Source organism: Mustelus asterias, chromosome 1 (assembly GCF_964213995.1).
Source record: "Mustelus asterias chromosome 1, sMusAst1.hap1.1, whole genome shotgun sequence".
Classification (NCBI taxonomy): Eukaryota; Metazoa; Chordata; class Chondrichthyes; order Carcharhiniformes; family Triakidae; genus Mustelus; species Mustelus asterias.
The window spans coordinates 155,967,795-155,984,147 of NC_135801.1; the positions used below are offsets into that span (position 1 = coordinate 155,967,795).

General features: G+C 44.7%; 1 protein-coding gene across 47 annotated transcripts in view; it reads left to right on the forward strand.

The window, feature by feature from the left end:
* celf4 (CUGBP, Elav-like family member 4) overlaps positions 1–16,353 on the forward strand; it is a 1,189,091-nt gene that overhangs the window by 1,115,937 nt on the left and 56,801 nt on the right. For all 47 annotated transcript variants that reach the window (XM_078220798.1, XM_078220789.1, XM_078220922.1 and 44 more), the window contains one exon: positions 2,590–2,739. In XM_078220798.1, the coding sequence (XP_078076924.1) occupies positions 2,590–2,739 (150 nt within the window). The remainder of the gene's footprint in view (positions 1–2,589; positions 2,740–16,353) is intronic.

Here is a 16,353-nt window from a genome sequence, read left to right on the forward strand (position 1 = left end):
CCTCGGCAAAGCAGCCAGCATAATTAAGGATCCCACGCACCCCAGACATTCTTCCACCTTCTTCTGTCAGGAAAAAGAGACAAAAGTCTGAGGTCACGTACTAACCAACTCAAGAACAGCTTCTTCCCTGCTGCCGTCAGGCTGTTGAATGGGTCTACCTTGCATTAAGTAGATCTTTCTCTACACCCTAGCTATGACTGTAACACTACATTCTGCACTGTCTTGTTTCCTTCTCTATGAACGGTATGCTTTGTCTATATAGCGCGCAAGAAATAATACTTTTCACTGTATGCTAATACATGTGACAATAATAAATCTAAATCAAATCAAATGAAATGCAGCCCAGGACACAGGACAGTGGATTCAGATACAGGACGTTCCCAGTGTGTAAGGGACGGTTGGTTACCCTGACTGCAGCGCACTGACTGAGTGCCATTCACCTTCTGTCACCTTAACAGTGTGGATGCCAGAGTACAATGACCAGTGTTGCTAAGACATGAATGAAAGAAAGTACATCAAGGGATATGTTTTCCTTTATTAACATCTCATTAACATTCCAAGTTCCCCGCTCTACCCACCACTCTCCCATCCAAATGGATGGTAATGAAGATAACCTAACTTAACATTTCCATTGGGCGGCACGGTGGCACAATGGTTAGCACTGCTGTCTCACAGCGCCAGGGATCTGGGTTCAATTCCCGCCTCGGGTCACTGTCATGTGGAGTTTGCACTTTCTCCCCGTGTCTGCGTGGGTTTCCTCCGGGTGTTCCAGTTTCCTCCCACGGTTCAAAGAAATGCGGGTTAGGTTGATTGGCCATGCTAAATTGACCCTAATGTCAGGGGGATTAGTAGGGTAAATGAGGGTTGCGGGAATAGGGCCTGGGTGGGATTGTGGTCGGTACAGACTCGATGGGCCAAATGGCCTCCTTCTGTGCAGATTCCATGATTGGAGAGGCTCATTGCATTCCTGGAACTAGGTGAACAGCATTAAGATACCAATGGATGAGGTCAATGGGAATTAAAACCAAAAGAGAAAACACTGGAAAATCTCAGCAGGTCTGGCAGCATCTCTAAGGAGAGAAAAGAGCTGAAGGTTCGAGTCCAGACGACCCTTTGTCAAAAATGAGAATTAAAATTGGGAGAAACATTTTAATGGGCTACCAATTCCCTATTGTCCATTTTATACTTCCACTCAAAGTGAAGATCTACCCCAAAGCACCTGGCTTTTCCTAACTCCAAAATTAAAGAAAAATATACAGCAAAAGAGACGACTGAGGAAATTACACAAGGCAATATTCATATAGTAGAATCTAAACCCGTTCCCCCTTTCCCAGAAGAAGGACATGGGCAACTACCCAGCGTCTCTTTATTGTGAATTCTGTAGCTTTGAATGAATTAAATCTAAGTTTGTGGACTTAGTGATATACGACCATGAACAAAACAATTCTACGGTACAGGATGATGTGTTCATCCGTGGTGGATTATCCTTTTTCCTTTATGTTTGTACAGTTTGTGTAATATTTTGAGAGCTTCAGGGGAAGGAATGGTGAATAGGTATACCATTACACATTGCTCAATACCAACTAAACACAAAGTCACGCTGATGATGTCCATCGGTGAACTGTACAGTTACATATTCCTGGCCATGCCAATGATGCAGAGAACAGCTCAGGGGGGGAAAAAAATAACAAGTTAAAACGATGTTTAGTGGAGCAAATACGATAAGCTTCTTGTGCAGCAGCCTTAACTGTTGACGTACGTGCTATTGATTTTTATACATTTTTTATGAAGTAGCTGCTTGTCCAACCTTAGAGAGAGTCATTCAACCATTGACTAGAGTGGAAAAGAAACTCTAAATAGGTTGCAAAAAAAAAACCTCCTGTCAGCTTGTCCTGGAGGCACGGTGGTACAGTGGTTAGCACTGCTGCCTCACAGCGCCAGGGACCCAGGTTCGATTCCCGGCTTGGGTCACTGTCTGTGCGGAGTCTGAACCTTCTCCCTGTGTCTGCGTGGGTTTCCTCCGGGTGCTCCGGTTTCTTCCCACAACCCAAGTAGTGCTGGTTAGGTGCATTGGCCATGCTAAATTCCCCCTCAGTGTACCCGAACAGGAGCCGGAGTGTGGCGAGTCAGGGGATTTTCACTGTAACTTCATTGCAATGTTAATGTAAGCCTACTTATGACTAATAAATAAACTTCAGCGAACACGAACAAACCCAAGTAGTTGGGGTATAAGATTATGTGTGCCTTCTGTATTTTCAGTATATAGCGGGCATTATATTTGTCTCAGAGAAAGCTATATAGGCAAATTGGAGCATGTGGTATCATTTCTATAACTGCTACAGTGAAAAGAGTCAACACAAGGTATCCTCATTTATCTTTTGATGCAAGAACCTGCTTATCTGCATAATCTTTGTAAACAATTTCACTGTATCCTTGTTTCCATCAAATTATTCATTTTTGCTGCTATTTCCCTGTGAGTGAAGGACTGTATTGATAGGGGTAGTCTCATCAGGTAGGGGAAAAAGTTAACTATTTCTGCTTGATTCAATTGAAGCTTGAGATGCCTGATTTGCTGTGTATGTGTTTCAGGCGGGAGCACGCCCCCTGGTATCACCGCACCAGCTGTGCCTAGCATTCCTTCTCCAATCGGAGTAAATGGATTCACCGGCCTCCCACCGCAGGCCAACGGACAGCCAACAGCAGAAGCCGTCTTCGCCAATGGAATCCACCCCTACCCAGGTACACATTCACAGTCTTCAATTACATTGCAATCAGAGTGAAAGATGCAGAGTGAAAACTTAATTCTCACATAAGGGGAAAAAAAACTGTCTGCTTTGAAGATCAGTAAGAAGTCTAACAACACCAGGTTAAAGTCCAACAGGTTTATTTTGTATAAACCTGTTGGACTTTAACCTGGTGTTGTTAGACTTCTAACTGTGTTTACCCCAGTCCAACGCCGGCTTCTCCACATCTTGAAAATCAGTGTCAGCTTTGCAAGCATGTGGTCGGGAGGGAAGAATCTCGCTGTTTATTCTTCGCTGCGATGAACCTCTGTGCCTCTACATTTGCGATTTTCCAGAGTTTGTCCTTAGCAGTTTCCTTTACCATCACGGAAAGGTGCCGAGGGGTTTGGGGTCAACTTCTATCCCACGTAAATCTTTTTTTAGCACAGCGTGATACCTGTGAATTTATTCTGTTCATAAGAAAGGGGCGCGTTATGGCTGCATAATAAATATGAATTCAATACAGGATAAAGATGGAACCAGTTTAACCATTCTGTAAAGGACCAGACTTAGTCATGAATAAGTTGTTCATAATGGAGATCAAAATCAAAATAAATTGCAAACATTATAAGGCTAGCTGCTAATGGAAAGAGAAAGGCCAGGTTAATGTGTTGATTAGAGGCTCTCCATCAAATCAATTACAATTCCAACAACCTCCAAATAAAACATTAACCTCTCTTTTCTCCTTTCAGAAGTTCATGATGTGATTCCTGTCTATTTGCAGCATATATCCTGTCCATACGCAATAAAAGGACTTGTATTTATATGACGCTTTTCACAACCTCAGCACATCACAAAGAACTGTACAGCCAATGAAGCATTTTTTGAAACGTAGCTCCTGTTGCAATATGGAAATGCTGTTGTCAGTTTACACACATCAGGGTCCCACAGGCATGATGACCGGATAGACTGTTTTAGTGATGTTTGTTGAGGGATAAAAGCTGGCCAGCACACTGGGGAGGACATCCCTGCTCATTCATAACCCGCTATGGGATCTTTTATACAACAAAAACAGAAAATGCTGGAGGAACTCAGCAGGTCTGACAGCATCTGTGGGGAGAGAATAGAGCCAATGTTTCGAGTCAGGGTGAATCCACTCTCGAAACATTGACTCTATTCTGTCTCCACAGATGCTGTCAGACAAGCTGAGTTTCTCCAGCATTTTCTGTTTCTGTTTCAGATTCCAGCGTCCGCAGTATTTTGCCTTTATCTGTGGGATCTTTTATCTTCACCTGAGAGAGCAAATGGAGCCTCAATTTAACGTCTCATCTGAAAGACGGTGGGCGGGATTTTATGGCCTCACTTGAGTGAGACCAGAAATTCCCGCCCGAGGTCAACAGACATTTCCATTGTCCGCCCCTCGTCCGCTCCGATGCTGTAGCAGGCGGGGTGGTAGAATTCCGGCGAGTACCTCAGGCAGTGCAGCTTTCCTTCAGTACTGCACTAATATCATCAGCTTAGATTATGCACTCAAGACTCTGGAGTGGGACTTGAACCCATTACCTTCTGACTCTGCAGGAGTGTCACCCTGGAATCGAGGCTAACATCCTTCAGCTTTTTGTCTCCGCACCTTCCCTGGCATGATACTAATAACACATCAATGTGGTACTATCCTGTAATTTGCTTTGTCGCGTACAGGGTAAGGATTTGCACATTACCCTTTCACCTCCAACACCTGGGGTCAAAGCCTTTCTAAATTGAGAAGTGGAAATTCTCTTGTCTAATCAGTTTACTCATGGTAACAGTTTACCATGAAAAGTGTTTCGACAACTTCAAACCAGTTCTTAACGAATGTAACTTGTAACACAGAATTGTTGTCCTTTCTGGCTAACTTGGCACCAAGCTATTTCTCTCACTCGGTTAAATAGCAGGATAATGAAGGAAATGTTAGACAATAAGGGTTGTTCTTCCTTGGCCAACACTTTACCAGATAATAAATTCTAAACAACATGGGGGTGATTTTTCCCCCAAAAAATTAAGTGTCGAATTCACATAAAAACTGGAGTAAATCCCGTTGTTTTTTTTAGCGGGATTTTCAAAATGAATCTCCCACACACTGTGCACTGCAGAATGCCTCAGCGTAAGTCACGTGAAAAATCTGTGGGCAGCAGCATAGCGCTGGACTGACCACTGCGCGTGCGCTGATCTGTCAGCACCGAGATCGGCACATGCGGAGTGGCCCGGCACTGCCGGCCTCCTGATCGCCCATTGCCGGCTGTACAACCCTCCCCCCCGATCCAATCGCTGGCCCCCCCCAAACATGTCCATGCCCAGCCTCAATCCCCCCGCCCCCCACCAGCCCCAGTCCGCCTCAATCTCCCCACACACACCCCCTCCCACCCCCGCAACCCTCATCTCCTGATTTCCCCCCTCCCACTGATCCCCACCACCCCTCCCCCACCAGCACCCCGGAGCCCCTCAGCAGGCTCCACCCCCCCCCTCACCTCAATGACCAGCCTTGTTTGCTGGCCTCCCTACCCCTGTCACCGCCGACTGTAGAGTGGCAGTGGGACACCCCACCGCCACCGATCGCCCCCCCCCCAAATGTCCCACCCCCATCAGGCCTCACCACCCATTAGACCCCAACCCTTGGCACTGCCCAATGCCCCCGGGCATTGGCACAGGGGGCCCAGGCTGGCACTGCCAAGGTGGCAATGCCCGGGGGGCAGCCCACCCTACACCTGACTCTCTGGAGTGGCCTCCTTTGCTCCCACCCCCCCTCACTGCAGCGGGATTGGGCTGCTAGCTCCCCGAAAGTGGAGAGCTATACTACACCCCGCTGGAGTGAAACCCTCCTGCTGGGGCGGAGACGCTAGCAGGCTCGGAGATTTCAGTCCGGGGCCCACTAATGAGATTTAAAATATATGATGATGCTGATTTCAATAAATTATGCAGCTCCATGCTGATTTCTGATGCGGAGCTGACAGTGCCGGAAATCCGGCTGATGGAGACGCGCGGAGGCCATGGCGCCCAGGAGGGAGCCCGCGAAATGGCCTCTGATTGAGTCTCCCAGCTCACTGCACTACAAAAACAGCAGAGTGGGATGGGAGAATCGCTCTCCCCCATGTTTGTGAAATAACTTGTCAGCAACAGGAAATCAAATTCATAGGGCGCCTGGTTTTGTCAATATACTATGCTTTACACTGGCTCTTATTCATAATTTGCATGATAAAAAGTTCTTATTTTGTCAGAGTGAGAGAGAGCACTTGGAAGGCATGAGTTGCTTTCTCAGAAAAGTAAAGTTTATTTATTGCTTACATTAACACTGCAACAAAGTTACTGTGAAATTCCCCTCGTCGCCACAGTCCGGCGCCTTTTCGGGTCAATGCACCTAACCAGCACGTCTTTCAGACTGTGGGAGGAAACCGGAGCACCTGGAGGAAACCCACACAGACACGGGGAGAACGTGCAAACTCCACACAGACAGTGACCCAAGCTGGGAATCGAACCCGGGTCCCTGGCGCTGTGAAGCAGCAATGCTAACCACTGTGCCACCGTGCCACCCATTCTGGAAAATTCTGGAGATATTCAACAGGTCCGTCAGCATTTGTGGAGAGATAAGAACAAAGTTAAAGTTTTTTTCATCAGAACAGAAGCTGAGAAATGCAAAAGGTTTTGCGAAGGCAGGGAAAGTGGGGTGGTGGGGAAAGGACAAAGGAGAAGGTTTATGATAGGGTGGAAGACAGTGTTGATTAAATGATGATTAAAGGGGCGATGATGCAAGGCACAAGGAGGTGTGAACAGGGCCAGAAAATAAAAAGATGGGTGGAACTTCCAGTCCCACCGCTGAAAACAGGGTTCACCCTTGTTCACATCCTCCATCAGCTGGGAAACCGCAATGGGATGTCGCCAGCAGTGGGACTGGAAGATCGCACTGGCAGGAGCAGCCAGAAAATCCCACCCGATGGGTCTGGAAAAGATGCAAATGGGAATAGCAGCAGCAGCAGCTCCAGGAGTTGCCATCCAAAAAAATAAGGGCAGATGTTATGTCCTGAATTTGTTGAACTCTGTTTTCAGTCCAGAAGGCTGTAAAGTATCTAATCAAAAAATGTCTTGCGTTGAGCTTACGTTGAGTTTCAGTTGAAAAGTGCAAGAGGCCAAGGACTGAGAGGCCAAAGTGTGAGCAAATTAGAGATTTAAAATGACAGGTAAGCAAAAACTCAGGGTCACACTTGCTGACTGAACAGAGGCGTTCCACAAATCAGTCACCCAGTCTGCACTTGATCTCCTCATTGTAGAGGAGATCATATTGTGAGCATTAAGTACAGTACATTAAATTGAAAGAAGTACAAGGAAATCATTATTTCACCTGGAAGGAATGTTTGAGGCGCTGCATAATGAGAAGGAAGGAAGAGGGCAGGTGCAGCCTCTCTTGTGGATGGAGAGCTCTCATGGGAAGAGTGTTGAGGATGTTAGAGGAGTGAACCAGGCTGTCATGGAGGGAAAAGCTCCTTCAGAATGCTGAAAGGAGAGAGGAAGGGGAAATGTGTTTGATGGTGGGTATCTCACTGGAGGCATTGGAAATGACAAAGGATGATGCATTGAATGTGAAGGTTGGTGAAGTGAAAGGTGAGGAGAAGGGAACCCCTATTGTGATTCTGGGAGGGAGGGGAAGGGGTAAGAGCAGACATGCGGGAATTGGAACCGACAGTTGAGGACCCTATCAATCATGGGGTGGCAATCCTTGGTTAAGGGAAAAGGAAGACATGTTGGAAGCATGAGTATGGAAGGTGCCATTCCAATGTAAATTGGAAAGCTAGTGTACACAGATGCCAGACAATAACCCTCTCCTGTAAGAGACAATCTAAGTATCTCTTTTTGACATTCAACAGCACTGCCATTGCTGAATCCCCAACTATCAACATAATGGGGATTACCGTTGATTAGAAACTTAGCTGAGCCCCATCTGGTTCATTAATATCCATTAGGGAAGGAAATCTGCTGTCCTCACCTAGTTTGACCTACGTGTGACTCCAGATCCACAGTAATGTGGTTGACTCTTAAATGTCCTCTGAAAAGCCACTCAGTTCAAGGGCAATAACAGATGGGCAATAAATGCAGGCCCTACCAGAGTGATGTGCATATCCCATGAATGAAAAAAAGAAAAATATCCACTACAACAGCAAATCACCACTACCTTCTCAAGAAATATTAAGGATGGGCTGCAAATACTTGTCTTGCCAGTGGTGCTCACGTCCCAAGAATGAATAAGAAAATACAAGTGTCCCCTTTGCTGGGCAGAATATGGAATTGGCAGAGGCTGTCTAGCAGACTGCTTGTTCACCCTTGTAGTGGGTTATGGTTTACTGAGCAGCATTGTTCAGAATAGGGAAAAGCTAGCAAGTAATGAGAAGACAATGAACTGGTTCATTTAAAAAAATCTTTAAAGATTAATATCCGGTCTGACTGGGAGACAGAAGATGAAGCATAATTCCTGTCACAAAACTTGAGGGGAAAATTGTTATTAATTTTAAAGTGGCTAAAAAGAAATAGTGCAAATCCTGGCACATTGGATTATAATTTGTACAAATTTCAAAGAGAAACGTATCAGGATACTGCTATAATTTGTGTGGAATTTTAATTTTAATGAATAAGTTCAGGTGATGGACCAAGACATCCGTAAGATTAAAGGTGCGGAGGAGCTTGGATTTTATAGACATTTGGATTGTAGGAAGAACAGAAAAATATGAAACAAAGAAGGGTCACAGGTTATAGTTAGAATGGGGATATAGGAAATAGGAGCAGGAGTAGGACATTCAACCTCTCGCGTCTGCTCCGCTATTCAACTAGGTCAATGCTGATCTTCTGCATCAATGCCATTTTCCTGCCCTATCCCTATGAACGGTATGCTTTGTCTGCATAGCACACAAGAAACAATACTTTTCACTGTATACTAATACATGTGACAATAATAAAGCAAATCTATCCCCGTATTCCTTGATATCTTTAATATCCAAAAATCTATCAATGTCTGTCATGAATATACTCAATGACTGAGCCCTCTTGGTAGAGAATTCCAAAGACTTGCTACCCTCTGAGTGAAGAACTTCCTCTTCATCTCAGCCCTTATTCTCAGACAGTGTTCCCTGGTTGTAGATTCCAAGCCAGGAGGAATATCCTTTGTGCATCTACCCTGTGAGCCTAGTAAGAATTTTGTATGCCTCAATGAGATCAGACTCCCCACAGGACATTCCCTGAAAACAGTCTGGTCAATATTTGTCACACTGCCTCTATGGCAAGTATACCATTTCTTTGATAAGAAGGGGTGGGCTGGGTAGGATTCTCTGTCAGACTAGATGGGCTGAATGGCCTTCTTCTGCACTGTAAGGATTCTATGATTCTACGAAAAGGAGACCAAAACTGTACACAATATGCCAGATGTGCCATGTGCTGATTTGACTCCCAAGTGCACTAATTGCAAGCATTCGGAGACCACTTTGCCAAGGTCATCTCACACCATTGCAGTTCATTGTGGAGCCAGGTTTAAAAAGTGCTAAGATGGTCCATTGGTTTCTTCAGAATCTTAGGGCAGAGTCTCATGAACTGAGTCTCTGCTGAAATGGCTGTACCACACGTGGGTTGGGAACCTGGTTGATTAAGTGTCTGACTTTCCCTTGACTCTGTAACTGAGCCACAGCATTAGCTTCCCACCTACTGGTAGCCTAGCCAATCAGAGAGGACAGATAGAGAGAGTGCTGGATCTGCCACAGGAAGGATTTCTAGTTAAAGAGACCTGGCAGGGGTTGCAACGGCTCAGTGGGACATAGATATTTGATGCTGCAGCAAACACAGGAATGAAAAGGCCTGGTCCCTCACTCTCGCCTGGAGCTCCCACTGCGGTGTGTGAGCTGAGATTTCCCAAGCACTGGAGGAAGAAGACAGGCTCTCCAGCCAAGCGTGTGGATGGAAGTGGCTGAAGAAATAGCAGCAGCAGGAATGTGGTTCATCCAAGTTGGAGCACCAGGCCGTCCCACGGTGAGTGGCATAACATGGTGAGCTGCCTAGCCCAACACTGTCTTTCCCAATGTCCCCCTGCACAGCACCCCTCAGAACAACACACCGATAGCTCCACTCATTCCTCTCTCTCTAGGCATCTCCTCGCAATCCCATTGGAATAGATTGATAATCACCCTTATCACTGTCTCATTTCAAAGTCATCCGCCAAAAGATGTCCTTCCCTCCTGTCCACACAATCCCTTACTAACACTGTTTTCTCCTGCTTTTTCCCTTTGCAGGAGGTAACAGCACACAACCTAGTGAAAGGCAATGATCCAGGGGGATGTGGCCCACCAGTGACACTCAGCTTGTTGGCCCATGGTAACATGTGCCCACCTGCTCCACTAGGAAGCAGATCTTGTTCTAGAAGTTTGCAGATATTGGTAGTGTCTTGCCATGAAATCCTAAACCTCCTGACGCACTGGTGCTCAGACATGTCAAGAGAATCACTCTCTGCCTCTGATGCTGTGTTGAGAATCTTGCCTCCTTCCACCCAGATTTCTGTGTCCACCGTCTGTGCCTTGTGGAGGGGCAAGTGGCTCAGGAGAAGGCAGCTGCTGTTGGTGGTGGTTTTGAGATTGCTTCTTGTCTTACCCCGCGCAGCAGAGGTGGAAGATGGAGCTGGATAAGCTACCCTCCTGCTGTGCCGAAGGCTTGCAGCAGGAAAGTACAGCTGTAAATGAATGCAGTGCTAGACAGGTGAACTGCCTTCCAAGAAGTTGGTAATCCCCGGTCGAGAAGTGAAAGTACAACCTAAGTAAAAAACTGAGACAGCAGTCTCTCAATGGCCATGGCTGGAGCTCTTCAGTATAACTGATCAAAGCCTACCCAGCTTGTCAGTTTCACTGAAGAAACTCTTCCTCCTGTACACTCGCCTTGATAACTCTGGTTGGTAGTTCAGCAAAAAACAGGTATCCTGGCTGTTCAAGCCAGAAATTGAGGCTGAGAATAGCTCATAATGATTTATCCAACAGCTGTATGGGGGTTCCCCACTCACCGTCAATTCCGCCCTAACCCAAACCCAGAAGAGGGCAGGATGATCACATTTAGGGGATTCAACTCATTGCCCACAGCCAAACCCGCCTCTCCTTGCCTAAGAACATTCCCCCCTTATTAGTGGGTCACCATAGTGTGAAGAGAAATTACACACTGCCACCCATGTGCTTCAGGTATTAAAAATTAGCCACTGGGGAAGCAGAGTTCTACTTCTATCAATATTGAGGCATTGAGTCACTACTGAGAGGCAGAGTGCAAATAACTCTGATCCTGCTGGCTACATCTTGCACTCAACTCTTTTTGGTCTCACATCAATGGTGTGGAGCCCAAGGTCTCTGTTGAAAATTACCTGGGATCGTATTACACAGAATGAATGATCGACGGTGTGTAATGTGGCTTTTGAATTAAATTCGGAGATTCGGATGGGTTCACAGAGCAAAGCTCGAATGCCTTTTGAACCCTGGGATTAAACTGTGGCCTTTTCTGGATCATTGCTGACTGTAATTTACACAATGAGTTATAGTTCCTCAATAAAATGAAACTAGTGTTAACGACACTTAGAGCGCCACTGAATGACTGGGTGATAAGCGTTGATAACTGCTGAGGACATCACCTCAATTGAGATTACCATCCACTTCCCTGCAGGGTACAAAAAGGGAAATCATCCTGGCTATTAAAATTAGATTAGGATTAGAAAGTGACATTATCAATGTACTACTTTTCCTAATGCAGCCTAGAAATTTTCCCTTCCCCACTCCAAAGCCCAGGACAGTAACTGAAAACACAGTGCCAGAATCTTCAATTGTATCCTCAGCAATACTTTGCTTCAAACCTCTGAATTCTCATTCATCAATACTTTGTACTATCAGGAGCAGTGTTAAGAGACTTGGGAACAGTTATTTATTGCTCACTAACACTCACTGCAACGCAGATAGGCTGAAGTTAGAAAAATGGTAGAAAAGGGTTGTAGGCTGCGTAGGTTAATTGTATGCTGGCCTTTATGTTATTTATTAATTTTCACGGGATGTGGGTGTCGCCAGCATTTGTTGCCCATTCACAACTGCCCTCCATTTCAGAAGACATTTGAGAGTCAACCACATTTCTGTGGGTCTGGAGTCACATGTAGGCCAGACCAGGTAAGGACGGCAGATTTCCATCCCTAAAGAACATTAGTGAACCAGATGGGTTTTTACAACAATCGACAATGGTTTCATGGTCGTCACTCGATTTTTAATTCCAGATTTTTATTGCATTCAAACCCGGGTCCCCAGAGCACTACCCTGGGCCTCTGGATTACTAGCCCAGTGATAATTCCACCATGCCACTGCCTCTCTATATATAGAGGATTAAAATGTGAGGGAATAGAAGTTACGCTTCAGCTACACAAAGCCCTGGCCAGACCACACCTGGAGCACTCTTGGCAACACACCTTAGAAAGAGTAAATTACTTTGGTGGAAAAATAGCTTAAATTTAGGAGGAACAATACCTGAACTCAAAGGATTAAATTACAACAAGAGATTGCATAACCAAAGGTGATATTCCCTGGAATTTAGAAGATTAAAGTGTGAGTTGACCTAAATTTTTAAGATATTAAGAGGAACAGAGAGAGAGAGAGAAACTATTTCCCCCCAGTTGGGAAGTTTGGAATTAGGCAGGATGTTCTAAAAATTAGGGCCAGAATTTAGGAATGAAATTAGTGAAAGCTTCCACACACAAAGCGTAGTAGAAGTTGGAATTTTCTTCTGCAAATGACAATAGTTGCTAGATCAGTTGTCAATTTTAAATCTGAGTTTGACAAGATTTTTGTTAATCGATGGTATTACGGGATATGGAGCAAAGGCAAGTGTGTGGGGTTAGTTCATAAATCAGCCATGTTCTCGCAGAATAGAGGAACTGGTTCGAGAGGCTGAACAGTCTACTCCTGTTCCAATCTTCTCTTGGTTGGCAGTAGTCCCTGGGACAGCTGTGCATGAGCGACATGTGTACCTTTTGGAAAACAAAAGCCTCCGCGTGAGCTCCTTTAAATTTAAGATTATTTATTAGTGTCACGAGTAGGCTTACATTAACACTGCAATGAAGTTACTGTGAAAATCTCCTAGCCGCCACACTCCGGCGCCTGTTCGGGTACAGTGAGGGAGAATTTAGCATGGCCAATGCACCTAACCAGCATATCTTTCAGACTGTGGGAGGAAACTGGAACACCCGGAGGAAACTCACGCAGACATGGGGAGAACATGCAGACTCCACACAGACAGTGACCCAAGCTGGGAATCGAACCCAGGTCCCTGGTGCTGTGAGACCTGGTGCTAGAGCTCCGAAAGCTTGTGTGGCTTTTGCTACCAAATAAACCTGTTGGACTTTAACCTGGTGTTGTTAAACTTCTTGCTGTGAGACAGCAGTGATAACCACTGTGCCACCATACAGTCCATAAATTTAAAAAGTCTGCACCCTCTCTTTTCCTTTTCTATGTACGGTATGCTTTGTCTGCATAGTGCGCAAGAAACAATACTTTTCACTGTATACTAATACATGTGACTCCTACATGCTCCTATCCCTCCCATTAGACCTTGGTGCCTTAGCTTTGTAAGTGTTGATCTATTCCAAGGCTTAAAGCCCCAAATTCCTCCTGCACATTGAGTTCATTTGTACTCTATGAATGGTCTCATCTCTTCAGCATCAGCAGGCTTCCTCTTCAAGGCAGGGATCCGAATGGTAGCTAGGTTTGCTAACTCTGATTTTATGTATTGAAGGCAGTATCATCAATGACCTCATGCCTCCAACCACCCTGTCCCTTCAAGCATTTTATTTTTATTCTCATGAGATGCGACCACCACTGGCAAGGTCAGCATTTTTAGCCCATTCCTAATTACCCTTGAGTCACCTTCTTCAGCTGTTGTAATTCGTGTGGGATGTGTAGACCCACAGTGTTGTTTGAAAGGGAGTCCCTGGATTTTGGCCCTGTGACAGTGAAGGGACGGTGAATGGCTTGGAGGGGAACTTGCAGATGATTTTGCCCTTGCTCTTCCAAGTGGCAGCACTTACGAGTTTGCAAGGTCTCATGGAAAGTTGCTGCAGTGCATTTTGCAAATAGTACAAACTGCTGCCACTGTGCACTGATGGTGGAGAGACTGAATGTTTAAGGTGTTGGATAACGTGCTTAATCAAACCTTGTTCTGGATGGCGTTGAGCATTTTTGAGTGTTGTTGGAGTCAAGATGATGAGTGGCTGGGAGGGGAACTTCCAGGTGGTGGTCCCTTCGTAAGTAGTGAATTGGCAGCCTGTTTTACATCTTTCCCATTGACGTCAGTGGAAAAGAAATCCAGAGAAATTTAACACGGGCTGCTGACTAGTTACTGCAAAATGTCAATGCGACCCTCCTGCGTATGTGTGTGTTTATGTGTACGTGTAGGTGCATGTAGAAAACTCATCTGTGTACACTCGACAAATTTGAATTGTGGTGCTGATTTCATCCATTTGAAGTGGTGTAGAATAAGTGGCACTACTTAGCAGTGCTTGGCACTCAGAAATCCATGTGAGCTTTGGCAAGATGTTACATCCACAGCACATTAAAAGACTCAACATGCAGCTCAGACACCACTTCAAAATGGTATACATTAGTCAGTCACAAAGAATGGTAAAAATTTCCCCAAGTGGAGTTAGTGTTTATCTAGTACTTCAACAAGCACATGAAGAAGTCCAGTCCTCTGGCACTTAGGGAGACATTTTGTTTTAATATTTCTTCTTTCTTTCAAACCTGGTTGGAAAAGTAATGTTCATTTAATAGTGTCAAATAATAAAAAACAGTGATTCAATCAAATAATTAACCACAAATTCCATAACTTTTAAATGTAATGAAAGGGGGCGGCACGGTGGCAAGTCGACCAGAAAATGAGATGCAAGAATAAATAGGGGCAAGATATTTCTAAACCTGCACTTTAAAAGGCTTTTTTTTTAAACAAAAAGAACCCCAGGAATCAATGTTTCATTTTGCCTCAGTGTGTTGTATTGTGTTGTGTTTAGCAATGAAGCTTATGAATATTTTCAATTCAGTAAAACAGACATAAAACTCAAAGTCCCATCCATTCCCTGTCCTTGTGCTGTTGGCAAAAGACATCAACCGTGGCTCTCCAGCCTGTATGAATATGGATCTTTACTTGTCCCACTGCCAATTAATTCCAGTATTGTGCTGTGGGCCCAAGCTCACAGGAGCAGGGTTGAGGCTGCCAAAACTCATTTAAAGCCAAAAGGCAGAGCAGATTTTTATCACGTCAATCCAGGCTGAGTTCAAACCTAACTCGCTGAAGTGAGATGACAACGTGCTAACCCAATGAACATATACCCAGTGTCTCTGACACTTACGTTAAACAGTAAACGTGATGCAGAGGGACCTCCTGAATTATGTCACACCAGTTCATCTGTTCCTGTCAGGTGATAACAAGGGTGCATACTTATGTTTGCAGATATATTGAAATAAAACGCCATTACTTAACAACAATATCTGAAACAAATGTGAGCAGTAACACCAGTTTCTCCCATCGGTTTTCCATCATTACTTTCCATTAAAGGAGAGATTTTCTACTTCGATGCTTCCAACATATGCGTGTATCAGAAAACTGTGTACTCCCAGCCTGAGTTTAATTGTGCACCAGGGGCATTCAAGCAGAAAATCTCCCTTTAAATCCTTTACTTTTTTTAAAAGCTATTGAGACCTTTACGAAGATGGCACGAAAAGTAAACAAATATCCTTTATTGTTTGAAAGATCAAAAACTGAGTAATCATTAATCCTGGTGTTTTATAGTCAACTCAGTTCCACATCATCGTAAACCCATTACGAATGATTACTTTTTCATCAAGCTCATCCTTTTTTTCTCTTCTCAGCCTTTGTGACATGTTGCATTTCTGGGCCTAGTCTTTCGTCGAGGTTTTTCAGTGAAATAAGTAAGAGGACAGATTTTATGAGAAGAAACAAGGGCCAAGATAGTCCACTGGCTACCAGCGTGTACCAACAACTGATGCACACTCAGGTACCCCAGCAGTGATGGGTAATATGGTACTTCAACGAGGGCGATTTTATGAAATCCTCAACTGCTGGGATTGAATATGAGGAAATCACATGAGTGCATCGGTGATTCCCAAAGACATGCCTCTGATGGTTGGTGGAGGAGTCGGGAAGGGGGAGGGGGGTAGCGATTCTTGTAACAAAAGATCACCTTACATTGATCTGCTCTTAGCAGCTGGAAGTGTTTAAGGGCTAACAATAAGGCCAAACATTTCCACAGCATCTAAATTTTTAACATGAAAGGTGTGTCTCACCGTCCCTAGCTTGGTTAATGTATCTTCCTTACTATTTGTGAAGGCTGAGACCCTGAATAATCAGTGCTCCTTGATGAAGAATTCTGGAGTTCTTGCATTTTAAAAGGCCATAAATTTGAGGAAATCATATTTCGCTCATCTGTTATCCTCAGCCAGTTTCTCTCAGCTTCTAAGGGACAACTAATTCACCCTCTTTAAATGCTAAGTGTAAGCTGCATATAATGAAGAATATTGCTCAGATCACGCATTTGGAGCCCATAATG